Raw genomic sequence first — 27,384 nt, 5'->3', positions numbered from 1 at the left:
CAATTGGTGTAAATCTCAACAATGAACTGCCACAGGTTTTGAAGTTAGAAACACACAAGGAATTACACCATTTGCATTATGCCAGCATAAAAACACAATAGGACTTGGGACTGCTCATAAAAGTAATTCAATCCCCATCTTCAAAGTTAATGAGAAAATTGTTCATGAAACAAAACATAATTTGTGGAAGAAAGACAGGACGAGTGTTGTACTTGACACTTTTATTAAAACAATATATACACTGACATTCAAAATGTAACATGGGATAGGAACATATAACATTCTTGGGAGCTTCTTTTTTAAAAAAAAAATACCCTGTAACTATGAAAAAAGACACTGAAAATGTGTGTAGTTTAAATGCCAGCTTTGGAAATATAGGTCCAGCTGCCAGTCTTTGCTTTCACCAGATCTACTGGGCAGTAATTTGATTGAAACGAATAGCATTAAAAAGTTTTATTGATACCAGGTGTGTATTGTTCAGTACCTAGTGGTTCTGTCCTGGCTTCTCTGCCACCTCTCTGCAAACTGGCAAGTTTGGAATTGTAAAATCTATGGAGCTGATCTAAATAAATGGAAGCACGGCAGAAAGCTACACGCCCACAACTTCATTTGCGCTTCCAGAGAAAATGGAAGCATTGAGCAGCTCTCAGATAACAGATGTGTAGGGCATTTTCCTGGTGCTAGCAAGAGCAGTAAGGTGAGAAAAGATGCCAAAGCTATGAGGCCACATTTCCTAAGGGTTGATAACAACATGGAGACACATTTTACCATTTATGCTTTTGTGCATGCTGCACTCTCAATACAGCAGATGTGAAGGAGCAGCTGTTTTCCACCAACATTTCTGCAGGATCAGGCTATGCATGTGCAAAGGAAGACAATGCAAGCCAATGGTGACTGTTAGACATCAGAGGTGGAGCTGAATTTCCCCCCAAATGGAATTGTTTGTGATCTCACACAGTGCAATACATTCAGTTCAATATGCAGGGATAGCTGCAATTCACTTATTCCAGAATTCCTAGACAATGACACAGGGAAGACCCTGGGCACAACGTTATGTGCAGGTTCTACCCGGGTCTATGTTGCATCAGACACTCTCATTTCTCTTAGACCTCAGTATTTTAATTTTTTGTGTTTAGCAATTGATTACCTCATTAAGAATTTCAGTCCCTATGCAAATTATTTCAGTGTCTACGGTCATTTCTATAGTGGTCATTAAGAGTGCCGAAACACCCTGTATAGCCATAGGATTTATCAAGGGTAGGCAACTTGCAGCCCTAAATATGTTGGACCCATTAAATCCAGAAGATCTGCTGCTGGTGGGTTTGCAGTCCTGCAACATCTGGAGGGCCGCAACATACCTGCCTGTTTTAGTACAATGCAGCTAAAAATATCCAAATAGTTTATATTTCACCATATATACCTAAACCAGTTGAAAAATCACTTTGGATAAGTACCTAGGATATTCCAGCCAACTGGCACTAAAAATAAATAGCTGGAACCAGAATAACATTTTCTGTTATGAAGGCCACCATCTTGTTGCTAGTCCCAACTAGAGTCGACCTATTAAATCCATGACTGAATGGTAGGTTAGCACTTACGTAAACTGCATTGAGTCAGCCTTCTTTTGAATATTGGCCAAAGGCTTATTTCCACACATGGCATGTTTAACATGGCATGTTTAACAAAACATGCCATGTTTAACAAAACATGCCATGTACTGCTGAGGCAATTAGCTCTTTGGGCTAATTTCCTTATACAGTATTTGTTTGAAACCAAAATTTCAGTCATTGCTCTAAATAGTACTACAGACTACTAATGTGATGGAGTAAAAGCAATTTTATAAGGTGTTTTTTTAAAAAAGAACTATTCTATATTTTCAAGGGTAGTTTGAGTCATTCCTATTTAATACAGAGTCAGTTTTGGAATTATGTGGTGCCTAAAGCCACAGGTATCAGATGATATTCTGACTATTAAAAGAAAACAGAAATAAGACCATGCAGATACATAAGATAGCATATAAATGCATTTATGTAACTATAAATCACCATGCTTGTTTTAAATATCAGTGCTGAAAATAATAACAAGCAGCGTTAGCTCTCAGGAGGAGCATAATTAATTGCTTATTTAGGGAAGCTATCTCAGGGATTTATATACTATAGAAATTCGAAATTATGTAATGCTTTTCCAGCAGTGAATTAATTTATTTGCACTTTGAATAGTTATCTGAGCTTATTGACTTATTATTGTTTTTTTTTTTTTTTTTTTTTTTTTTTTTTTTTTTTCCTTTTCTTCTCCCCCCCCCCTGATATGGTATGGAAGGCCTGCCCTCCCAGTGAGGGGCCCCAGAATATTTCTGTGATTACGGGTAGGGGGAAATATGGCGTTGGCTCCGTCCCTGCTCGTGTTAGAAGAACTAGGGACAGATGTTTGAAGGCTGTTCCTTGTTCTGAGACGGAGACCAGCCCCCAGCATCGAGGTAACCAGACCAGCCAGCCTTCCACTCTACACCTGGTGTTGTTGAACGCCAGGTCTGTATCCAATAAGGCCCAGGTAATTCAAGACCTTATCCTGGAGGAGGATGCAGACCTGGCTTGCATAACCGAAACTTGGATTGGCGGAGAGGGGGGTCCCCCTCTAGCTCTCATCTGTCCGCCCGGTTATGCTGTCCAACACCAGGGTAGACTGGAGGGTCGGGGGGGGGGAGTAGCCATTGTCCATAAATCAACCTTGGAGGTCACTAGGCGCTCCTCGGTGATAAAGCCGGGTCTTGAGGCCCTCCACGTGTCTATCGGGGCCAGGGATGGTATTGGGATCTTGCTGGGCTACCGTGCTCCCCGCGACCCAGCCACCTCCCTACCGGAGCTGGTGGACTTCGTCTCCGCGGCACTGTTGGGTTCCCCGAACCTATTGGTTCTGGGGGATTTCAACGTGCATGCGGGGGCGGAGACCTCTGGTCCAGCTCTTGAGTTCTTGGAGACCATGGCCTTCTTGAACATGTCCCAACATGTCAACGGCCCCACTCACGTGGGGGGTCACACACTTGACCTGGTTTTTTCTACCAATGGGAGTGAGAGTGGTCCGATGGTGACTGACCTAGAGTCGGTACCCTTGTCATGGTCGGATCACCACCTAATAAAGTGTACCATTAAAATGGCTCTCCCCCCCTGCAGGGAGCAGGGATCTATTGTTATGGTCCGCCCTCGAAGGCTACTGGATCCGGTCGGATTCCAGGATGCCATGAGAGGTATTATGGCTGACCTGGCTGGCGCTCCTGTCGAGGCTCTGGTAGATGGCTGGTTTGCTGCCGCGACTAGGGCTGTTGACATGATCGCACCTAAACGCCCTCTCCGCCGCAGAGACCGCCCGGCCCCCTGGTTTAACCGGGACCTCCGGGCGAGGAAGCGGGTCAGGAGACGGCTAGAGCGCAAATGGAGAAAGGCCCCGACGGATTTTAATAGGATAGCTGTCAGGGTCGCTACTAACCTTTATCTTGCTAAGGTAAAGGCTGCTAGTAGATCATACCTCGCTAACCGGATAAGCGAGGCGTCCAACCAGCAGGCGGAGTTATTCCGTATAGTACGCGACCTTTCCGGAATTGGTCCGGGCGATGGGCCTCCCCCTAGTTTCTCGCCGGACCAATTTGCAGCATTTTTTAAATCAAAAGTGGAGGCCATCCGCCGGGACCTCTCACCCTTTTTGAGTACAGTGAGTCGAGCTGAGATGTCCAGCGCTCCGTCTTGTCCGGTGATTTTGGACACCTTTCAGCCTGTTACGCCTGACACTGTCTCCAGGGCGCTCGACCGCTGTCGTGCCACCACCTCCTCTTTGGACCCTTGCCCGGCCTGGCTAATCAAAGCAGCCAGGCCGCTAACAACGGAATGGGCCACGGCTATAATAAATGGGTCTCTCCTTGAGGGCAGGTTTCCATCTGCCCTGAAGGAGACACTCATTAGGCCCATTAGGAAGAAACCTAGTTTGGCGGCGGACGAAATTGGCAATTACAGGCCCGTCGCCAATGTTTCTTTCCTTAGCAAGGTAGTCGAGAGGGTGGTGGCCGACCAGCTTCAGGCGCTCCTGGATGAAACAGATGCCCTGGATCCATTCCAGTCGGGCTTCAGGCCGCGCCACGGCACAGAAACGGCTTTGGTCGCCCTGTGTGATGACCTATTGAGGGAGGCCGATAGGGGCAAAGTGTCCCTGTTGGTCCTCCTCGACATCTCAGCGGCCTTTGATACCATTGACCACGGTATCCTCCTGGGGAGGCTCTCCGAGTTGGGAATAGGTGGCCTGGCATTGTCCTGGCTCCGTTCCTTCTTGGAGGACCGTCCCCAGAGAGTCCAGCTTGGGGAGAGAGTCTCGGCCCCGTGGCGCCTCAATTGTGGGGTTCCACAGGGGTCGATTATCTCCCCAATGCTATTTAACATCTATATGAGGCCGCTGGGTGGGGTCATCAGGGGGTGTGGTGCTTCGTGTCACCAGTATGCGGATGACACGCAGCTCTACATCTCCTTTTTGCCAACTGCAGGAGAAGCCGTCCTGTGCCTTCAGCGCTGCCTGGGGACTATACTGGAATGGATGCAGGAGAACGGGCTTAGGCTGAACCCGGACAAGACGGAAGTACTGAGGGTGGGCCCTCCCACAGTCGGGGCTCTGGGAAACTCCCTCTCTTTCGGGGGGGTGACTCTCCCTGCAAAGGATGGGGTACGCAGCTTGGGGATTCATCTGGACCCGGTGCTTTCCATGGAATCACAGGTGGCATCGGTGGTCCGCACCGCCTTTTTTCATCTCAGGCGGATAGCCCAGCTGCGGCCCTACCTGGAAGTGGGGGCGCTCACTACCTTAGTACACGCGCTCGTAATCTCAAGATTAGACCACTGTAATGCGCTCTACGTGGGGCTTCCTTTGAGATTGCTGCGGAAATTACAGGTGGTGCAGAATGCGGCGGCCAGATTACTCAGTGGAGTGAAAAAATTCCAACATATTTCGCCCACTCTGGCTGCATTGCATTGGCTGCCCATCAGGTTCCGCATCGACTTCAAAGTGTTAATACTTACGTATAAAGCCCTAAACGGTTTAGGGCCTCGATACCTGGCGGAACGCCTATTCCCACCAAGTTCTACCCGGATCACACGGGCGAGCCAGGAGGTGAGGCTGAGGAGCTTAACGCCGAGGGAGGCCCGGAAAGAGAAAACAAGAAATAGGGCCTTCTCGGCAGTGGCTCCTCGCTTGTGGAACAACTTACCTCCTGGTATTCGCGGAGCTCCCTCACTGGGCACCTTTAAGAATCTATTAAAAACCTGGATGTTTCGGCAGGCCTTCTCACCAGATTATCTTTGATTTTCTTTTCCCTTTTATTGTTTCTTTATTCTAATTCTTCTGTAATCTGTTGTTTTATTTTATTGTATTTTATATTTGTTGTTGGCCGCCTAGAGTAGTCCATTGGACTAGATAGGCGGGATATAAATTAAATAAATAAATAAAATAAATAAATAAATAATACATCTGAGTGAAATAACATGCCTTCTCTGGCACTTTCTGTATTTAATATCCTATCTTTGTAGCTTTTATTTTTATTGTCATAAAGCTTCAGTCCTCTACAACCTTGTATGTGTTCTGTGCTGTCAAGTCGGAGTTGACTTTTAGTGGCCCTAACTGGGCTTCCAAGGTAAGAAATATGTTTAAGGAGTGGTTTTACCAGTTCCACACCCCCAGTGGGCTTCTGTGGCTGAGTAGGGTTTCAGACGGAGCCCTCCTGAGTTCTTGTCCATCACTCTATCTACTACACCACATCGGGAATCCTACCTTACCTGAGAGCAAGTTAAATAGATGTCAATAGGTTTTATTTCTGAGTAGCCCTGCATGAGACCACTCTGGAACAGCCAAATTCTCAGAGTAAAAGCCTATTGACTTCAATGAAACATACGTACTCTCCAAAAGTTTTCACTGAACTGAGTCTTAGATTACTTTATTGGATTGAAATGGTTATAGTGAAAAGTAGGATGCATACTGATATATTAAACAATTTTGCCCATGACTTTGAATTCCTCTTTCTGTTCCATTTTAGGTTTTACCACACAAAACAACTCTTGACTAGCTGAGCTTGACCTGAAACTGATTTAGGTCTTTCTCTCATTATATCTGTCTACACATCAGACATAGTTGCTACTATTTAGGTTTCAAAAGTCTCTACTAAGTGTAAAAATATTTTCTTTATTCTAAATTTGTTAACACAGACTTCTGATTTACATTGCTACACAGGTTCCAGGTACAATATTTCTAACTTGATAGAAGAGAAATGAACATTTTCTATAATTCCTGGAGTGACAAAACCCTCACAACCAATTTGGTCTCTGATCCTCTTGGAATCAGGATATATCAACTGGCACCCGGTACCTACTAGGGTTCACATATCAGTCTGTCACTTCAGCGGGAGTTTTGTCACAAAAGAAGCAACCCGACAGTCCAAGAGAGAATGTGATTTTCTGATACAACATTGTGAGGGAGAAAGCCTCGCCTGAGTTCTTTTCCAAATCGTACTTAAAATTACAGTGTGTATTATATAAAGTACGCTTCCAAACAGGTCAATTAGAAGAAAAAGGGCTATCGAATATTTCAAGACCCTCTGAACAAAAACGTAAATGCACTTTTCAGTAGCACGATAATATTTACACGCATCAGACAAAGACTGTATACAAATGTAGGTGACAATCACAATGATATCGTTACAAAGATGCAGAAAGGGTCGGGGTCATTAGAACTCAGAGTGAAATATTTGCTGGCATGGTAGTCCTCAGTAAGGCTTAAGCATAATTTAGCCTCCACAATAGCTTTTCAAAAATGAAGTCGGTGCAGAGGGAGCAGTAAATTATAAGAAAGATGTTTTGAATTACAGGAAGCATTCGAAATTACTGCTACACTGTATCGTTACACAGTGCAAACCTCTTGACCATTTTTAAGGTTGAATAGATTTCGAAACTAGAGTATTGTTAAAAAAGCAATGCTATGAGCAGTCCCTGCTTTGTTTGTTGCCACACACTTGTATTCTCCTTCATCATCTTGAACTAAATTTCTTATAATGAGACTGTGGCAGCCTTCCTGGCTTTCCTCCATATGATATCTCTCTCCAGAAATCAACACCCCCTTTCTGAACCAATGGATAGCTGGCTTGGGAGAACCAGCTGTTTGGCATTGGAAGCGTGCAGAGGTACCAACGAAAGAAGCACAATCGGAAATGTTTTTGGTAAATTTGGGGGGCGATTCTGTGACTTGAAATTCAAAGCTGCAGCTGTCTGTACTCTCTGCTTTAAATTCTATTTTCTCTTCTTTGGAAGGCTCAGCAAATACATCAAAGTTAATGTTTACACAGGACTCTCCCTCCTCTTCCTGCTCCTGCTCTGTCACAGCTACCAGCCTTACAGCTTTCTGGGAATCATCAGTGTCCCGTTCAAACTCAAACTCCAGTTCTATTTCTGTCTGGCTGCCGTTTCGGATCGCGTTATCAACGAGCAAGTCAATCTTTTGAGGCCTATCCGAACTTACACCTCCATCATCTCCCACTGCAAGAGACCTCTGGCACTCGGTTACTGCTAAGAAACATCGACATATAGCTTCTCCAACAGTATTGACTGCCTTACAGATATACATGCCACTGTCAGAATACCCCACATCCTGGATGGTAAGGCTATGCCTTCCATTCTCATTAGCAACAGCATACTTCAAACCATCTGGAGAAATACACTCACTCTCCTTAAACCATTGCACAACTGGAGCAGGACAGCCCAAGACTTTACAGTGAAATGAGGCCTCAGATTTCTCTGGAATCTCTATATCAGAAATGGGTGTGGTGAAGCGCGGGGGCAACTCTGTGACTTCAAAGTCAATTTGGACATCTTTGTTTTCTTTCCCAGCTAAGTCCACTGTGTGTTCCACCAGAGATAAAGGAAGAACGTCAAGAGAGACGATCATACTCTGATTATCTGAAGCGAGCTCAGGAAGGGTGGCTATTTTCACCTGTTTCTCACATTCCTTAATATCAGCTTCATCCAGCTCCACCTCCAGGAGTATTTCCTGAGGAGAAGGTGTTCGTGATGTTGAACCTGGCTCTACATCAAACTCTATAACATGTTGATGAGTTACCGGAGGTGGAAGAGCTAAACCTCTCCCATCATGGGGCACCACTTCTACCTGGGTAATACTTTTGGCTTCCCCTATGATATTTACTGCATGGCACATGTATTCTCCTCCTTCTGCTTTTTTAATATTTTGAATTTCCAAGATGCATACATCACCCTCTTTTTGTATTTTGAGTCTTGAATCTTGTTCCAGTAATGACTTATTTCTATACCATTTGACTTCTGGTACAGGGGATCCTATGACTTCTACAATAAAACGCAATGTGCTATTTTCATAGATCTTCCTTTTAGTCAGTGGTTGAATAAATGCAGGAGGCATTTCATTCCCTTTGGGTTCCAATGCTTCACAGGGTGTACCAAACATTTCAGCACGTAACTCCTCCAGGGAAAAGCTCCTTTGTTGCAAAAGAGAGCCAGTGGGTGTTTGATAACGCTCTGATGGCGTACTTCCCCTTACCAGATGTGTGGGAGAACTCATTGAATCCACATTCCGCTCTTCTGAAGGTGTGGAAAACCGTTCCTCTGAAGGTGTGGAATATCGTTCCTCTGAAGGTGTGGAATACCGTTCCTCGGAAGGTGTGGAATATCGGTTCTCTGAAGGTGTGGAATATCGGTTCTCTGAAGGTGTGGAATATCGTTCTGGGCTGCCAACTGGTGTATGGTAAGAAGTGAAAGACATTGGAGATTCAAAATTTTCCACTGATGAAGTTGGTGTGTAGAATCTCTCAGATTCCACCATTTCATCTCCACTAAGGCTCTCAATGTCAATAGACATTTCTGACTCAGGAGATAAAGGCCGGGTGAGTTCCTGCTGTTGATTGTAATAATCATATACAGTGCTAAATGTAACATCTTCAACCTCCAAAGACGTGATGGATCCCTCACGACGCAGAGTTTTTGCTGAGCTGTCTTTGACATCTGGAATCTCCTCTTTGCCAGCAGCAAGCAAATATTTTGTAAGAGAGAAATCTGTTTCCTTCTGTGGAGGAATATTTAGCTCTTGAGTCTGAAGGGTGGTTTCAGAGATAACACTTTCATTTAGATTTCCTACAGAAGAGTCCACAAATTTATTAGTTTCACTTTGCTCTTCAAGCTGACATTGCACACTATACTCTTGTTCTTTAAGGTGAGTTAAATCTGCTCTCTCTCCTTCCTGGCTTGTAAGTGACTCATTTTTTAAAGACAAAAGGAACTGAGCAAGCGAGGGTTCCTTGGCTGAAGTATCTGATGATTCCTGAACAACAGAATTTTGCTCCTTGGCCACGATTTCTATTTGAACAAGCTTATCAGTATCGTTTCTCTCAGGTGAAGTTCTTAATTCTCTGACAAAAGAGTACTCGGTGGTATGCATTTCTTCTCTCTCTGCTTTATGAATGCTTTGTGATGCCTCTTCACGCACAGCTTTTTTCAGGTCTGATATGAAACTGTCTGCTTCTGGAACCACAATCCCTGATTCGGGAATACCAGCTTCTTTCACTACATTTTGAAAATACTGACTGAGAGGAATGTTTTCTGGCTGCCCCCAAATGAAGGCCTCATCTGGCATTTTCAATACTTCCTCCTCAGAAATCTTTCCTTCACGTCCACAGCGCTGCTTTTCAAGAATGTCTTCTTCTACAGAAACAGTAGTGCCCTCCAGAGCCTTCTTCAATAGTTGTGCCACTGACCATTCTTCTTCTGTTTGCTGTTTTTGTTCTAGGGAATTCTCTCCCTCCACCTGTTTCTTATAGCTCTGACGAAGCTCTTCACTCAAGGAAATTCCCTCTTCTAGTATCCCTGTGCTCTGTAGCTGCTTTGTGAAACTCTCGGTTTCTGTACCCATCATCTCGAAAGCATACTTCAAATTAAAGGAACACTCGGCACCCTTTTGTGATATTTCAGACTCTTTCAATAAAACTCCCTGTGATAAAGAAGCTGCATGTGCCTTTAGATCGAACGTTCCTTGTTGTGTTTGCTGCTCTGTTTCTTCAGTTGTGGTACCATCTCTGCAGTCACTACTTTCCTTTAGGACTTGGTTGTCATTATAAATCTCTTGCATGGAAGTCAGGTGTTCACCCTGAATGTCTTCCATCTCCTCAGAAGCAGAGTAAAGGAGTTTCAGAGACATTTCCCCCTGTGATGATTTTTTTTCTTCCTGTCCACTAACATTTTCTACATTCAGAAAAGATAATTTTAAATGAATATCTCCATTTTCTGGGGATACACATTCCTGAAGACTTTCCTCTCCCATTGTGGCTTCCATGGAAGAAGAATCTGCATGACTGGAATAAATTATTTTATCCACATTTTCTGTGACATTCTGTGTACCATCTTCAGAAGCAGAATACAGTTTTTTCAAATATATTTCCTCAGCCTGTGTATAAGCTTGCTTTGAATCACATCTATCATTTGGGGGAGGTACTGAAGGTTGTTGAGCATTACTTCCTTCCTTGACATGTACATTCACATCAAAATGTTCTTGATCGGAATGTACAAATTTTTCCAAAAATGACTCACTTTTTTGTGCACTTTTAGTGATTCCAGATTCCACACCCTCAGTAATCCAATCACCAATTTCAATATCTTTTCTGCCAATCTTTTCTGTTTTTTCCTCTACAAAAGATGTGGATTGTTGTGAAATTTCATGGGTTGTAACTGAAATGAGCTCATCTCTGTCAAAACCAAGATGTAGAGCTTTAGGAATCTCATCTTCCTTGCTTTGACTAATATTTTCTATGTGTGGAGAAACTTCTTTTAAACCAGCCTTCTCTTCTTCTACTGGTTCACTCTCTTTGTGGACATCCTTATTATTCGATACTTCTGTTGCGTCCGCCTCAATGTTTTCTATTAATTTGTCTTTGTCCGTGTCTGATCCTTCCAAATTTAAGATATCTTTAACAACAGTTTCCTCCTGCTGTTCAATAACAGTTTCTGTGTCAAAGGAGGTGCAAGATAAATCAATTTCTTTTCTCTCCAGAGATAAAATAATTTCTTGGGTATGCTGTATTTGCTTTGTAACTCCATTGTTGTCAGAAATAGGTTGATCAGAATGTATATCCTGTTTTAGAGATGATCTGCCTATATGTACTGAATCCTTCATCTGGTTTCTATCATCTTCTGTTAGATCCAAAACAAAACCCTCTTTGGCATACACTTGCTCTGATTTGAGTTCACTTTGCTCTTTGTCAATGTGTTCTCTGTTTGAGTAAACTGGCTTTGCATCAAGCGAGGTAGCAAACTTGTCCGCGATAAGATATTGATCTGTAGGCTCCAGAGTTTCAATTTGTTCTTCAGTGTTTTTCTCTACATTTTCTCCAACAGAAAGCACTGATTTTAAAAGAAACACAGGTTCAGGCTTATCTGCTTCTTCTTTTCCTATCAATTCTTTATCACCATATATTCCTCTCTCCTTTTCCCCACCAAAGCCAGACATTTTTTCCTCATGGATTAAAATATCTTTCTCTATATCAGAAACTGTGCTTCTGGATGTTTGTCTTTTGTCTATTCTGAATATGTCTTGCTGCTCCTCGGCTACTTCCTGAAAAGCTTCTTCTTTTCCAAGCTCTGAATCAAGTCTGTCTGTTTTAGATAAATCTATGATTTCATCACTGATACTCTGTAGATGTGACATTCTAGCCTCTTCTTTTGATGGCACATCTTGAAAATGCTTGCTTAACATGTCAGTGAAGCACTGAACATCCTGAGGAATAGCACTGTCATCCTGAGGTAATTTTACTATAAGACTAGGTAAGCTGAGGTCAACAGATACCTTTGCATTTTGTTCCTGCTCAGAAATGTAAATTTGCTCCTTTCCTTCCTTAAAAGATGTCTCTATGATGTCGGTTGAAGGTATTTCCTCCTGTGAGGAATGTCGGCATTGTACATATTGAAGCTTTTCCAAATCTGGCCCCAGATATTCTGCAATTTCCTGACTCACAACGTCCCCAGTTTCTTTATTTTCCTCACCAGAAGGCATCCTTGATTCACTCTGGCTAATTATATAGCCAAGTTCAGTGAAGCTAAGATCTTTGGAAATCTTTCCAATTTCCTCAAATACAGCAACTTTATCTTTTTCATGTCTAACTGCATACTCTAGATCATGGCTCGATGTCTCTTCTACAGCAACAGATGTACCTATTTCTGTGTGACTCTCTATAACGTTTTCAAATTGACTACTTGATATTTCAGTCATAGCACCTTTATCCATGCCTTCCACTTTAACATTCTCTGGCTCAGCCAATATCATTCTTAACTTATTATCAAGATGACTGTCCAGTCCTGAAGTAATAACTGTTCTCTGTTCTTCTACCTTTGACTCCATGCCTTTACTTAACTCTTTTTGATCCTGGATTTGGAAAACTGGGCTTTCACTTTCATCAGCAAGAAGAGACTTCATTATATCATTCAGATAATTTGGTAATTGGGATTCCATTTCTCTGGAGGGTATACCTGTCTCTTTCTCTGTGAAATCTAGTGAACCAACACTGTGGAACCGTTGGTTTTCAGAACATGCTCTGTCACTAAAATTGGTTTCCTTTTGTCCTGCTGAGGACTGTAAATAATTGTCCCAAAGTTCTGGAACCCCTTTAACTTTGCTTTGTAGATTTTTCAGATCAATTTGTTCTTTGTCACTGGAAAGTATTTCCACAGCAGGATCAACTGAGAGATCACAAGCAGTTTCTACTACCCCAGCTTTGTTCTCTGCAACACATTTGTATGTGCCAGTATCAGACATGGAAACCTTGCGGACACACAACTTGTAAATGCCATTTTCTTCTTCGAGGCAAACATTTTCAGTGGGGTTCAAAACCTGATCATTCCAAAACCATGTTACAGCTGGCAGAGGCTCTGCAGATATGAAGCACTCAAGAACAACAGAATCTCCTTCTCTACACCGAATATGCTGTTGAATTTCTTTTATAATTTTGGGTGGTTCATGAACCACATCAAATGAAAACTTGAATTTGTGCTTTATTCCTGCAGACGTTTGTTCTTCAGCAGCTTCATCAGGTACAAACTCCAAAGACTTAATTACTTCTTTAAATTCCTCGTCTTGCTCGGGAGTTGGGGTTGGAGCAGTTATTTTGATTTCTACAGGCAGGGACAGCAAATCTTGATCTGAAATACAGGGTTTGGTGAAACTGACCTGTGGGAGTGACAGGGTGGCTTTTTTATCAGTGCTTAAAACTACATCGTCTTTTTTTGCACGCTCAAATGCCACACTCAGTTCCTCTTCCTCTTCTGTATAGTCAGATAACAACTTGATTTCGCATATTTTGCATGCTTCCAGTTCAGGCTGATCTTTTAGTCTCACTTTTAGTGTGCCTGATGTGGTAGCCGTTCCGTGTTGATTAAATATCACACATGTAATGGACCCTTCCTGGTCACGGACAACAGCAGAGAAGGTCAACGCAGAATGATTTTCCGTGGTGTTAATGGTACATTCATGGTCAAGTGGCAATGGTCTGTCATTGTTGTACCAAATGACTGTAACATATGGATAGCCTTGGAAACCACAATTAAAAACACAAGTCTCCCCTTCGTTTACTTCTTGAGATTCAATGTCCTGAGTAAAGAAAGGGGGACTTGGCTCTGGGTATTTTGGAAGAGGACTCTCCAGGTCAGCATCTGGTTCCTTGATCTCAGTCTCAGCTTTAGTGATTTCAGCCAGTAAATCCTCCTGAGTTTTCGCAGGGTGTTCGTCTGTAGTTTCTATACTTCTGTTCATTTTGCTGGTCTCAGAAACTCCTGTAGTTTCATTAACATTAAATGTGATTGTATCAGACATCACTATTTCAGGCTTTCTTGCTTCATTGGCATCATCAGTCAGAAGGACATAGACGAGAGGAGAGGGGTTTTTCTTAGCGGTTTTTGTTGCCTTGAAGCCATCAGTAGTGTGTTCCCCAAATCTGATGTCCATTCTTGATTGTCCTGATTCTTCTTGGGCATAAGTACCATATCTCCATCTTATGTTCTGAATTGCCCCTTGCTCTGGAACTTGTTCCTTCATTGCTCCTTTAAGAGCTTGCCTTTCAAACATTTCTGCCCTATTGCTTTTCTTCACTAACTCTTGGGGAACCTGAGAAGCCCCTGAAAGACCCAGGATTCGTTCCATCCTAGTCTGAAACTCTGATGTTTTCTCAAAGCCTTGGCTAGAACTTCCTCTTGTCATTTGTTCAGTAGGTGGCACTGTCGGTGACACAATCTTTTCATCTATTTGCTCGATTGTTTGGAAAATAGATCCTTTCCCCTTCACTTGAGATGCTCTGCACACCCGGTGAGACACACCTTGCTTATCCCTAAATCCTACAACCCGCACCTCTGCTGATTCTTGAGCCAGGCAGGTTTTTTTCTTTTCCAGTTTAGCTCTCCTTGCCTCACGAAGACGCTGCAATTTTAACTTGATTTCCTCATCAAGCAAAGCCTCTTTTTCACATTCCTGCCTAACAGGGTGCTGCTTTCTTACCTGATCCTTATTATACACAAATTCTTGTCTAACGGGGGGCATCTTTCCAAAGCTTATGGTCCTTACTCTTCCTTTCCCAGGCGACAAAGCTGTCAAAACTTGCTCAGTCTCCTGTTTCTTGTCAAATGGTGAACCAATGCATCTCAGATCTACCTTAAGCCTCTCATCTCTCCTTTTCTGCACCATACTTTCGATATGCTCACGGGTATGCTCTGATTTTCTCAGGAACTCGAGGTATTTGGCATTTTGCCCTACACCATGGGCTACCAACAAAGATGCTGTTGACTCAGCTGAGCCCTCACTGTTGATCGCAAAAATCTTATAGCTCCCAGAGTCCCTTTCCTGAACTTCTTTAACCTCTAGGCTGGAGCTATGCATATCCATGCAGCTCTCAGTCTTTATTACTCTTCGCAGACTTTGGGGGATTTGCCTGTTGTTATGAAACCATGTAATGTGGGGTGAAGGAAAGGCACTTAATCTGCACTGAAAAACAGCTGGCTCTCCCATCAAAACAGACCTATACTTTAACTTTTGTGTGAAAGAAGGTTTCGCTTTCACAGGCCAGGAATGAGCTGCTGAGATTCTGCTTTCACTCTTCTGATGAGGCAGAGGTTCTTGGCTTCGAAGATCTTCAGACTCAGGGAAAGCATCTTCCTGGACAGCCGGATGGTCTGCATATTCTGGCTCTTCACCAAAGAAGAGTTCTGTAAGAGAATACCATCATATTACAGCACACTCTGTTCTTTCCGTCGTATACAAGAAGAAGAAAAAATGAAAGTAAAGGGTATAGCTATAAATGGGATGAAATAATGGGCATGCTAGAAGATTCATCACAAATCCATAAAAAAATTTCACTCACCATATTTGTTCGAATAAACGCAACGCCTTGCTCTGTTTTAAAGATTCTGACACGAAAATCGTTCGTTGTCGGTTCGCTCTTCCAACTGTGGAAATTTCTTCATCAACAAGCAAAAATGAATCTCGAAATTACATGTTCTTATGAGTGCATGTTTTTCCTGCCCAAAAAGCTTTTTATTTTTATTTAATTTTGTGCCTATTTTTTTATTTTGTTTTGTTTGCACAGGGGTGGGGTTGGGAAATCTTACCTGACTTGCAGACAGTAGAATAAACGCCCTTTCTGATCCCTTTGATTGTGGGTTAGAAATGGTCAAACAATTGAAAAGAGGGTTTTCAAAGATATATAGATTTAAAAAAAATGTAAATTGTAAGTATTTTGCTAAAATGAAATGAGAAGGCGTTTATTCGAACTAATACAGCCACTAACTTCACAAGGTTATTTGAAAAAGAAAATAAAAGAAAGAAAAGAAAAAGAAAGCAAGCAACATGGACCAACTATGCTATCTGCAAGCCAGTGTAAGAAATTTATCATGGAGAATTAATCTCACATTCATGATATGGGCGGGCACAATGGAAACAGGGCACTCGCCAATCTTGGATAAAATCACTTCTTAAACATATGCCACCCCAAGGCTCTTGACCGACCAATAAATGTTCCATTCCCCCTGTACTTAAAACCTTTTTCAGTCTTAAGTGTACCATGCATTAGACGAAGGTGTATGAAAGAAAAGCTTTTGCAGCTACACAGCATGTGGTGAAAGACAGCAAATCTGAAAAACGGAAAGTTTTAAACGGACTTTAAAACTTGTACTCTTTTGTAATGCAGGTTATCCTTAGCATATTTGGAAACAAAACAAAACATGCAGCATATTCAGATATGCTTCAGGATATGTTTTGCTTTCTTCGTCATATGGAAAAGCTGCTCAAAGTGGTTACGATTTTTTGTACTCAGCATTGGTTTCAGTGTAGGGTTTGCTTTTGACGGTACCTTTCACTTCCATTTCAATCTGCTGCTCGATCTTCTCCTGAAGAACTCTTTCCAGAGCTGTAAATTAAAAAAAAGAGAGGCATGATCAATGAATGCAGAACTGAATGTTTGGGAGAACTCCATCTTATGATGCATTTGTAGACATTTCACATAAACGTACATACACGTACATGCCAGTCAAGGTCTGATCACGCTACAAGAATCAGTGAGATGATGCGAAAGTATTGTGGTGGTTGTTGTTTTTTTCACAGCATTTTAAAATTCCTTCTTATTTTACTTTTCTTTAAAAAAAACACAAATCAACATGCCTTTAACATGCCTCGAACACAGTGAGGAAAATATTCTGAGATCCACAGCCGGTGTGTTTAACGTGTACTGTGGACCCTGTTTTCGATGCAATGGTGGTATGCAGAGGGAAGTTGTATATGGAAAGAACATGCAATTGCCAACCTGTCACTCTCAGATGTGTGCTGCACTCGGCTTGTCCTGCAGAGTTAACTATTCTGCACTTGTATATACCCCTCTGATTCTCCTGAACTTTCAGTAACTTTAAACTGCACAGCGGGCCATCGTGCCTTAAAGAACATAATGCAGATTCCTCAACTATTAGCTGGTTATACAGCCAGATGATACAAGGTGTAGGGACACCCTTGATTACACAGAAAAGCGAGACATCCTCTCCTTCTTTTACAAAGGTTTCTGGGGGCAGAGTTTCAAGGAAGACTGGTACCGTGGCACCAGTTTCTATGAGGTCTTCACAGGGCACAACGTCAGGATAGTAGTCTCTGATCCGGAGTTTCTCCGTGCCTTGTATTCTTCCAGCTGAAGGCTTGGTTGGTGTTTCCGTGGAGGAAGATTCTTGTTTGTACTCATAGGTTGTTTTAATCTGAGACTCTTTGACTGTTTTTACACTTTTAGTATCTGATTCAAGGGTAATTTTTGTTACTGTTCTGGCTTGTGCTTCTTTCGCTAGGTAAGAATAAAGTTAGGATATGATTAGATGTTTTCCAGCAATTAAAACCTATACTAAGAAAAATTATATAGAGAAAGCCATTAGTATGGTAAGAGGAATGTTCAGCAAGTTAGTGCAAAAACAATAAAGTATTAAGACTTTTGATATTTTGTTCCACATTTAAGGGCTCTATTCATGCCAGCTTCACTGTATGTTGCAATCAGAGTCACAGTGGTGCGCACTCATTTTTACAAAGGTCTCTTCAATTTCAGTCAAGGTTTCTTCATCGTCGGCTACAAGGCAGATACAGATGCATCTCATGGATGTGCTGGGAAGTCAAGAAATCCACCCATTCAGGTAAAAGCACGGTAAATGGGACAAAATGTCTTGGCAACCATTTGGTTTCCAGATGTTCCTGTTCTTCTGAATAAAAAAAAGTGTCATTGATTCCATGCTGTGTGTAAACAGGAGGAGAAATGAAAGTCATTCTCATTCTTCAGACTCAAGAATGTACCATAGATGGAACCATTTTCCATTTTTTTAAAAAGCATTAAATACCCCCCCAGAAGGTAACAGAGATCCATGATGTGATCTGTAGCATCACCATCTTCTCATATGGTATAGAATGGGAAAGAAAGATGGGTGGCATGTGCACTATCTGCAGTGAGGACAAAAATTGCATATGGCCTATAAAATGGAAAGAAGATGTGGAATTGTGATCTTGCAAGAAAATCTTCGTTGGGATTGAAAATATTTTCTTCTCTGAGCAAGTGTATGCAATTAACAGTTTTAATAACAATCAGTAATTGATTAATACTCTGCGCAAGCTGAAGGAGTCTATATATAAGTAGGGATGATAGAGAAATTTGTTGGGTTGGCATTCCGCTGTGGAAATATACACTTCGTGGCTACCGAGCCAAATGGAACAAAGCACAGCTCGCCTTGGAAATCAGTACATTTCCAATGCTGGCAATGAGTTTTGGGGAAGAAAAGTACAGTGGTGCCTTGACTTACGAACTACAAATGTTTTGAGTTACGAACAGCTCCGGATGCTAAATATTGCTTTGAGTTACGAATGGAGCTTTGACTTACGAACAAAAAAAACCACAAAAAACTTTCCTGCCCTTTTTTTGACCTAAATTCATCTTAGGTCAAAAGAAGAAAAAAGAAAAAAAAAAAGAAAAAATTCTCCCCTTAGTGGTAGAGTACAGATTAACCGGCTTTGCATTAGTTCCTATGGGAACTAATGCTTAGATTTATGAACTGTGCCTTGACATAAGAACAAAAAACAGCCGGAATGGATTAATCAGTTTTCAATGCATTCCTACGGGAAATGCTGCTTTGACTTATGAACGTTTTGACTTACGGCCACCGTTCCAATACGGATTAAGTTCCTAAGTCAAGGCACCACTGTATTTATAAAACCAGGTATAATTTTTTTTTTAAAAGTGCTTAATGAAAATATGGACATTTACAAATGAATATCAATACACTCCAGCCAAGGAACAAATGTGCAAAATGTATATATACATAAAAAATGTATACAATCATGTGTGCCTTGCAGGGGAGAGAAAAAGACAAATGTATGCAAGAACATGTCTTACATCCATTGTGGAATTTGGATAAGAAGAGAAGATGGGTGGGGTTCTGAAACAAGCAGTAAAAACTAGGCCAGCACATTATCACATACCTAGATGACAGATTGAACTACCTAGATGTTAGCTGATTTTGAAAGGCTTTTGACAAATGACAACTGATAAAACAGAGTTGATTAAATAATTGATATTCTTTATTATTTTTTTCCCCTCGTGCCCAACATCCACTTTCAAATCACTTCAAAACTGCACTGCAAATGGACTCTTGCTTTGGCAGATGAAACTACTACAGCTTTAATTTGCTGGGTGAGGCACAAATTGGTGTTAGAAGCAAGAAATGAGTGGCTTATGAATAGAGCCCTAAATGTAGATGGGGGGGCAGAGGGGGGGGGCTGAAAAATATGACGGTGAGGAAAAAAGCTAGCATGGAAGCCATAAGCAATGATGATGAAAATGAAACAAGTTACACAATGTTAAAAATCACCTTCCACCGTTAGTATAGCAGTTGTTGTTACTTCTCCAGAGTCGTTACGAATAGAACAGCTGTACAGTCCTTGATCTAACAGCTGGACATTAGCAAGAGTGAGGAAAAGAATGCTTCCATTTTGTGAGAGCTTGGTTCGTTCGGACTCTTGAACTGTTTCTCCTTCGTGGGACCACAAAACAGAGGAAAAATTCTCACTTTCCAAAGCACAGATGAACTGAGCCGTATCGCCACATCGCACAGTGAGGTCTTGAAGTTTTAGAAGAATCTTTGGGGGGCTGTCTCTGATCATTCGGACCGAGGTCATTGATATCATTACGTGCTCTGATTTCTGTGTAATGGCTGAAGTATGGACAGCTTCTGCTTCTTCTGCGGCCGGAATTCCAGAAACATGTTCAAAGGGCTTCCCAGCCATTTCCTTTGACGAATCTTGCACAGATCTGATTTCTTCTACATAAACTTTGGTTTCCTTCTTTGCAAAAGGAGAAGCAATATGAACTTCTGATTTTGCCTGGACAGATTCTTTTACATCTTTCCCAGAACTTTGCCTATCTAAGGCTTGCACTGTGTAATCAAGTAACAAAACACATGATTAATACCTAGCGCACTGCAATGGCTCCACTTAACAGCAAATTTATAGGCCACAGATGATGAGAACGAAATACACTATCTTCCTTTGAAAGCCTAGCATGCCAGGTGCATTCATTAAATGCACCTTCTGTAGTCAGCGTAATGCATAAAGAAAATCCAGGCACAATGATGGATGAAAAATGAAGTGGGCTCATGCTGTAATGTATGAAAGATATTAGTCTCTTCTTTTTATTCTGATTTTCTGTAGCAATCTGAAGATACATGTTACGTCCTATAAAGAGCTTTCGTTTTCCCTTCTAAAACCGAGTAGAGCAAACCTCAGAGAATGCTAAAAACTGTCAGAAACTCATCATCCTGAAAGTGTCCACTTCATTTAGTCTATTAAACCAACTGTAGTACCTGAGCTAGAGAGCCAGGATGCAAGATCTGAATGATAGGAGAGTTGAAAGTACAGGAAAGAAGAGTGGTTTTATAGGGTTATTGCTAGGACTACCAACAATTAGTGACGATACTGCTAATTCTAAAGAAAAAAAAGTGTGAAATGAGAAGAGGAAGGTGATTAGTCACAGTGTAGAAAGTGTGGGTTTATGCAACAAACTGAATAATCCCTAGGAACAAAAACGGGGCTTTACCTTCCGCAGTCACTGTAAGTGTAGCTGTACAAGTTGCATCTCCAGCACAATTTCTAGCTTTGCAGGAATACTGCCCAGCATGTTCTGAGAAAGCATCTACTATTATCAATACGGCTGTGCCTGTCGACTCATCGAAATGGAAAACTATGTCTTTTGCTGGCAAGATTAGCTGTTCGTTATGAAACCAGAAGATTTCTGGTTTGGGCATGGCAGAAACCCTGGCTTGGAATCTGACTGTAGCCCCGCTGCATACACTGCAGCTTGCAATAGGCTGGATAAAGACGGGCCTGTGGCCAACGGGATCCTTCTTAATGGGCACAGATGAAGAAAGAAGCCTTTGAGGCTGGGAGGTGACTTCTTCAGCCTTAAGCCCTGAAAAGAAGCACGTCAACTTTTTAGTTTCTTACCCTGCACAACTGTCAGTGTTCTGTCACCGCCCTAACACGCTTGCCTGTTTTTACACCTTTGCCTTCCTCGGTGACAAGGTTTAAGCTCTGAGGCAAAATAAAACGTTTGGATACCCGTTGAGATGAAATAAGGTATGATATTTCTGACGCACATGACTCAAAACTCAGTACATGTTTCCTCCCGAAAACATTCAACTTCGAGCGGGAACTGTTTTAAGTAAATTACATTCTTAGGATTCTGAGGTATGCTACAGATATTTCTAATTACTTTTGACACATTTCCCTGAGAAAGGTGGGGAAGGGGAGAGAAAAGAAACTGACAATAAGTCACGGACTCTTTCTTTTTAAAAAAATGCTTTGAGATGTTAATGTATGCATTTGTGGACAACCAACTGCATTATTTTCTTATTTCATGTAAACTGAAGTCCTCTTTCATACAGAAATGCCCGATATAAACCACACCTAATTGTTTTATGCATTTAACATATTAAGACAAGAAGGCTGGGATCCAAAGAGCTAAATTAAGTTGGTACTGCATCGTGACACTGGAAGACTGAATAGTGCTCTTTGAAGGGTAAATCTCCATGGCATGTTCAAAATGTTTCACAGTTTTGGTATTTGTAGGTTCCTGACCCTCATCTCTCTGAATAATGCACAGATCAGAGCTTAAGTTACCTGCCAGATTTTAAATTGTTTCTCATGTTGCATTGCAGTTTCAATACATCAATGCATATTTTGGGAGACAATGTACATTTAAATATATATTGATGTATCCAAATGCTGTACATATTTCTGAGCTATTTTAATGCATATTGATGTGCAAATGGAATTGAATTAGTGGTGAATGCTTACAAAAGTAAACTGGCTTGTAATAGATCATCATCTGATCCTCAACTCCCCATCTAGCTAGAGAACTAAGTATTTTGCTCACACAAGACTGCAAACTCAAATCAGTACTGCATCTTTTCTTACTTTTCTTAGCCTTCACGAATACATTTTTCTTACTCCCTTTGACATGAGTATGACATTCATGATGCAACATCATTCTGTTTTCCTGTCTGGAATTAGGGAAACCTACAATGTACTAATCCCATATTTTGCATTACCGGATGTTACAGAGGAACAGCTGCTAAGCTGCGGCAATGTAGGAAAGGCCAGCTACCGGTGTATTGCCTCCTACCTTCTTGGCTTTAGTAACAAAAGATGTGTGCCACATAGCATGGAGAGGGCAATATCGCTCTTTGAGAGACGTAAGCCCAAATTCCCATGTGAGGTGTTCTGAGCTAGCTGCACATTTCTCTGGATCCTGGCCTTTATCTCCTCTCAATGGCGAGGTGTTTTGCCATGACAAAATAAATACACTGGGAACATTCTTTTATGTGAGAAAGGATTTTCTGCCTCTTTTGATACATGCCGAATGCTACATGGAAACAGAATGAGAAGGTGAAAGATGTGGAACACTGGGGACCGGTGTGAAAATGACACTGTGCGAAACGTATACTGTGGAGACCCAGTGGACATTGTGAACACTAAACAATGGGATTGGTTATTTCTGTTAAAAGACGCCGACGGGACGGACAAGTAGATGAAGATTTAAGAAACTATATTAATGTTAAAACACATGCATCTCTGCACAGTTTCTGCTGACAGAGAACATTGTACCTTCCAGCTTCAAGGTGGCTGTACTTGACACTTGGCCGACAGAATTGCTGGCGACAAAGGTGTAGATCCCTTCGTCTTCTGGGTAAGCTTCTGCAATTTCCAGTTGGTACGTGTCCTCATACTGAGTCATCCTAAAGAAGCGGGAGGGCTTGATCTCTTTGTCTTTGCAATACCAAGTTATTCTGAGATCTGGTCCAATGAAAAAAAAAAACATTAGATTACTTTTTTTAAAAAACCCCAGTCATGTTTCCTAGGTCACAACGAAAGCAATATTTGATTTTTGTAAGCAACCCTGGACATAACGTGATCCTGAGGCCAATCCCTGTATTACCCCACCCCCCATCTATGATAGCAAGAGCCACTGCTGTGGATCAGGGGGGTGGGACAACTGTACTGGTTGACGTGTTAATAAGGAACGACCCGTATAATTCTGCCTTCTTTGTAGACAAATGAACCTAAGCCTTCTTTGCCCCCTGTGTTCCTTCCATTATACCCAGTATGTCGGTAGCATGAAAAATGAACATCTCCAGGATTTAGGGTATTTTTTGTGTAGAAAATTCCGGCTGTCAAGGCTGTAGCTTTGGAAAGTGCTATTTTATGTGTCGCTTTAGAGCTTGAGAGCAGAAGAAGAGCAAAACCTGGCTCTGCAGAGCACAGAGGTCAGACATTATGTAACTCTGAAAGAGAACACGATGCCAAGGGACACCCTTCCACTCTCTTACTGCCCTGTAGGCATTTAAATAAAAAATGGCGCTCTTGCATTGGACACTGTAACCAATGGATCTCATCACGTGTGGGAAGAAACTAAAGCATATTATATGATATGTCCTCAAGTTGTTTCCAACTTATACCAACCATATTAGGGTCTTCAAAATATGTGACATGTTCAAGGAATGACTGTCCACTACAATGCTCTAATATATTTGTAGCAATTTACCACTACAAGGTATGCCAGTTCTCTTCCACCAGTAAAAGGATTTTGGCCACTATAACAATAACTTTATGCTTGTAATTAGCAACAGTTTTGCGGGATTACAAAGGGTTGTACTGAACAATAGTCTTGGTGTGGGGATTTACATTACAGGCAGCATCACCTGGGTGATTTGAAATTACAGTAGTAGTATTTTTCATTAGTCGAACTGACATTCGGATTGCTTGAAGTGAGTACTGTGCATGTTGATGTGCACATAAAGTACATATTTATATCCTTAAATTCATACTGAACTTTTCAAGGGGAAATGTACTGAATAAAGACCAGTGAAAGAGAGATGAGGACAATAAGTATTTTGGCATTCCTCCAGCCTAGTGCACTGGCTTGCTGGCTTCATAATTAATTTCATGCTGTGTCTCGGGGATACACAAATTCATGACAATGCAGAAAGAGTGGGGCTGCCAAAGAACAGCTCTGCATGCTCGGTTCCTCAGAAATGTATCACAGCCTTCAACATGCACCTCAAAATGACATATATACCCATGTGAGTATATATATATACAAATATCACTGTGTCATGCTCTGCATAGCTGTATCCAGTGTAATGTCAATATTTTCAATGTAAACTCCTACATGCCGTAATAATGGGTTCAATCAGATATTGCAGCACAGGCACCTTGCAGAGAATACTTTGCAGAGCTGCCTCTGGTTTGAGAACCAAGGGCAGAGGGAAGGACGTGGATGGTGGTGGTGTCTTAGGAAGTCCTATTCTCTAAGCATTGCTTCTGTTCTCAGTTTGCAGATGTGTTGCAGATCATGAGCTAAATGCCACCATCAGGCCCAACTAACACTGTATTGATGGGACTTAAGTGTCAACGTCCCACTTATTCAGCGGCTTTATTCTTGTTGGGACCAACCACTGGGTTTAGTTCAAGGTTTTCACGAGTTGCATGAAAGCAAACTACTGGCCTCTGTTCATTGCCTGCCTGTCTGTCCATGAGTGAAAAACGGAGGACCTCCAATTGGTAAGACAAATCTACCCCTATAGTCTAGACTGACCAAACGTGCTATGAGTATACATGCAGATCCTCATCAGTATAACTGGATAAAAATAGTTCGATTGGTTCAAACTTTGATTTACTCAGGACTTTGGATGGACATGTATCCTCTCCTCTAAAAGAATTATGATGTGAGTGACTTCCTCTGGCATTTCAGTGCTGAAGACATCTCCCCACCCCCATAAAACCATTTCTTCCACTGAGGTGAAGCAAGAAACCTATTGTAACGAGCTCTGGGTATCATTAGGACACCCATATCATTAAGATTTCCCTGATCTGTAATGTTAATAGGCTTCAGCTTTTTGGATATATATGATATAGTTCTACAATCAGATACATTATGGGGTCCTCTATGGGGAGAAAGGCTCATACAATGGGAATATTAGTTATTAATTATTTTATGTAGTGTTTAGTATTGGTGAGTTTTTGACTCCATGAAAGGCGGTGGACAAGAGTCGTGTGCTGAAGTGGCCTTCATCCTGAAATGGGTAAAGCACAGATATTCTCACTATTGTTTAGTACTCAGGCTAAGGAGAATAGATGTATTGTATGAGCTCCGTCTGTATCGCCTTTGAAGTATCACTGAACTAGGATCATAAAGTTAAAGGGACAAAATGAATCGCAAAAAATCTCAAGTAATTAATATAGCATAAAGTAAGAAGGAGCTGAAGATTATTATAAAAAATTATTAGGTCAGTTTTGCATCACCATGTGACACTTAGTGACACTGACACTTTTTCATGCTCAATTTAAGACAGTGCTCATACCTTCATTATATTTGAGACTAAGCTCTGGCAAGTCACGGTACTAACATATTTTTAAATGTCAAAAAATATGGAAGAACTTGGCAAAATGGCAGCTTGGAATGTAAAGAGAAGAAATTTCTAAGTCTTTGTACTGCCTTTCTACTGGCGGGAAACCTCTGGAGATGGCGAATGTTGTGGCCAGAAGCAGTGCACCTCAAATCTTTTTATTATTGGCTAACGGTCTTTCCCTCGCTTAACGCAGTGGAACCTTCACAGTTGTGGGAAACCTGGCATCAGACTTTTTTTCCATTCGATGAAGGAGCACAAAAGCTTCACAGGATTTTGTGAAACTAACCTGTCCCTGTAACTCTGCATTGAAAGAAAGTAGACTGTCCCTCAGAGGTAATAGCATCACGGAGTGGTGTGATAATGGTAGGTGGGTAAACGGGCACTTCTACATCAGGAGAAACAACTTCTGGGACTAAGGAAAAAAGACCAAAAAGCAATGGTTAGCATCCATGGAAGAGCACACGTCACAAAATATTGACAATGCCATTTTCAAAAATGCTTCAAGGGAGCCGGGAGAGCTTGCCTTCCACCAAGAGGGATGCAGAAGAGGTGGCGATGCCATAGTCGTTCTTTGCTTCAATGGTGTAAATGGCAGCGTCCTCTGGGAATGTCTCAATCAGCAACAGAGTGTATTCTTGGGCATCGTGAAGGAACTTGACCTTAAAGCCTGGAGAAAGAGGCTGCTCGTCTTTGTACCACGAGATCTTGGGCTGAGGTCTGCCTGAGACAATGGCACAGAAGCGGGCAGGTTTCCCGGACTCTACTGTGGCCGGCTGAAGCTCTTTGACAATTTCAGGTGGCTCGGGAGCTGTTGAAACAAAAGGGAAAAAAAAGATCAAAGGCTAAGTATTTTCCAGCATCATTTATCTCTTTTTTTATGAAACTATTGTTGTTGCTGCTGTTGTTGTAAAGACTTTGCTTCTCATTCTAATTCCACCCCGAACAAGAGAAACACGGTGCTTACTCGGGGTAATCAAAGAAAAACCCGTGTGGACTACCTAAATATGAATTATTCACAGTAACTGCATATCCTTAAAGTGCCATATCACTCAAAAGCACATTTAATGCAAACACTCCAGTCCACCAGGAAGTCGAGTGGTCTTGCTCAAATGTGTCCAGCTTGTATGATCCATTTCTTATGATTCAGAAGACTCCAATCAAGACTTTAAGACTCACACTTTCCTTTGCCGCAGAATTTCCCTGGGTAATGGCTTCAGTTCCTTTGTTGAAACTATAGATTGTCCCTTTCTTGTATAAATGTTTCCAATGGACAAGGAGAACTAGATGCCGGCACATGCAAGCACTGAAATCTTCTGGTTTCAGGAAAACAATGCCACATGTTTTTCTTTTCTTTTCTGAGAGTGACATTCATTCCCAACTTGCAGCCATGCCCCAGTCACACAGCTGCTCTGAAGATAAACCAGGAAGAAACTATAAAGCGGGAATGTGAGATTCTGCTACCGTATGCCCTAGCTTTAGAATGTGGGTATAAAAGCATGCTTTGGTTCTCAAAATTTCTTGAGCCACACAGATGCAAAACTTTGGCTTTCTTAGTGGTCTGAAAGAATGCACGCTCCCTTTTTAGATGTTTATGATGCCTTGGACATTTTCTATTTCCAGGATGCCTTGGGCATCACACATGCCAGATATTCATCAGCTTCCCACTAGCAATTAAAGAGTGCCCGCTTGGATTTTTGGACATACACCATGCCAGTGGGTAGTTGGGTGCCTGAAAGTCTAAATGAGGATCTGTTAATTGCCAGCGAGAAGCCGCCGTAAGTTAAACTGTTTGCCCTCTACAAGTATAACTACACAATGAGATTTTGGATAATGA

The 27,384-nt window shown here is 41.8% G+C and overlaps 2 protein-coding genes across 2 annotated transcripts in view; both read right to left on the bottom strand.

Annotated features, from left to right (window-relative positions):
* LOC110084610 (titin) overlaps positions 1-27,384 on the bottom strand; it is a 299,695-nt gene that overhangs the window by 223,268 nt on the left and 49,043 nt on the right. The window contains exons 41-44 of the mRNA XM_078386905.1: positions 26,074-26,358; positions 25,837-25,962; positions 22,747-22,935; positions 16,424-16,480 (exon numbers count right to left, since the gene is read on the bottom strand). Of these exons, the coding sequence (XP_078243031.1) occupies positions 16,424-16,480; positions 22,747-22,935; positions 25,837-25,962; positions 26,074-26,358 (657 nt within the window). The remainder of the gene's footprint in view (positions 1-16,423; positions 16,481-22,746; positions 22,936-25,836; positions 25,963-26,073; positions 26,359-27,384) is intronic.
* LOC140702200 (uncharacterized) lies at positions 6,120-15,294 on the bottom strand. Its single transcript, XM_072980746.2, has one exon. It carries the CDS (start codon positions 15,082-15,084, stop codon positions 6,976-6,978), a length of 8,109 nt encoding a protein of 2,702 aa, XP_072836847.2. The 5' UTR covers positions 15,085-15,294; the 3' UTR covers positions 6,120-6,975.

Source organism: Pogona vitticeps, chromosome 1 (assembly GCF_051106095.1).
Source record: "Pogona vitticeps strain Pit_001003342236 chromosome 1, PviZW2.1, whole genome shotgun sequence".
Classification (NCBI taxonomy): Eukaryota; Metazoa; Chordata; class Lepidosauria; order Squamata; family Agamidae; genus Pogona; species Pogona vitticeps.
The sequence above is the reverse complement of the archived record's forward strand: the minus strand, read 5'-3'. Positions and strand labels throughout refer to the sequence as shown.

Excerpts from the sequence above, each read along its gene's own strand:
- LOC140702200 (XM_072980746.2), bottom strand. The coding sequence starts at position 15,084 with ATGGGAGAGCCAGCTGTTTTTCAGTGCAGATTAAGTGCCTTTCCTTCA.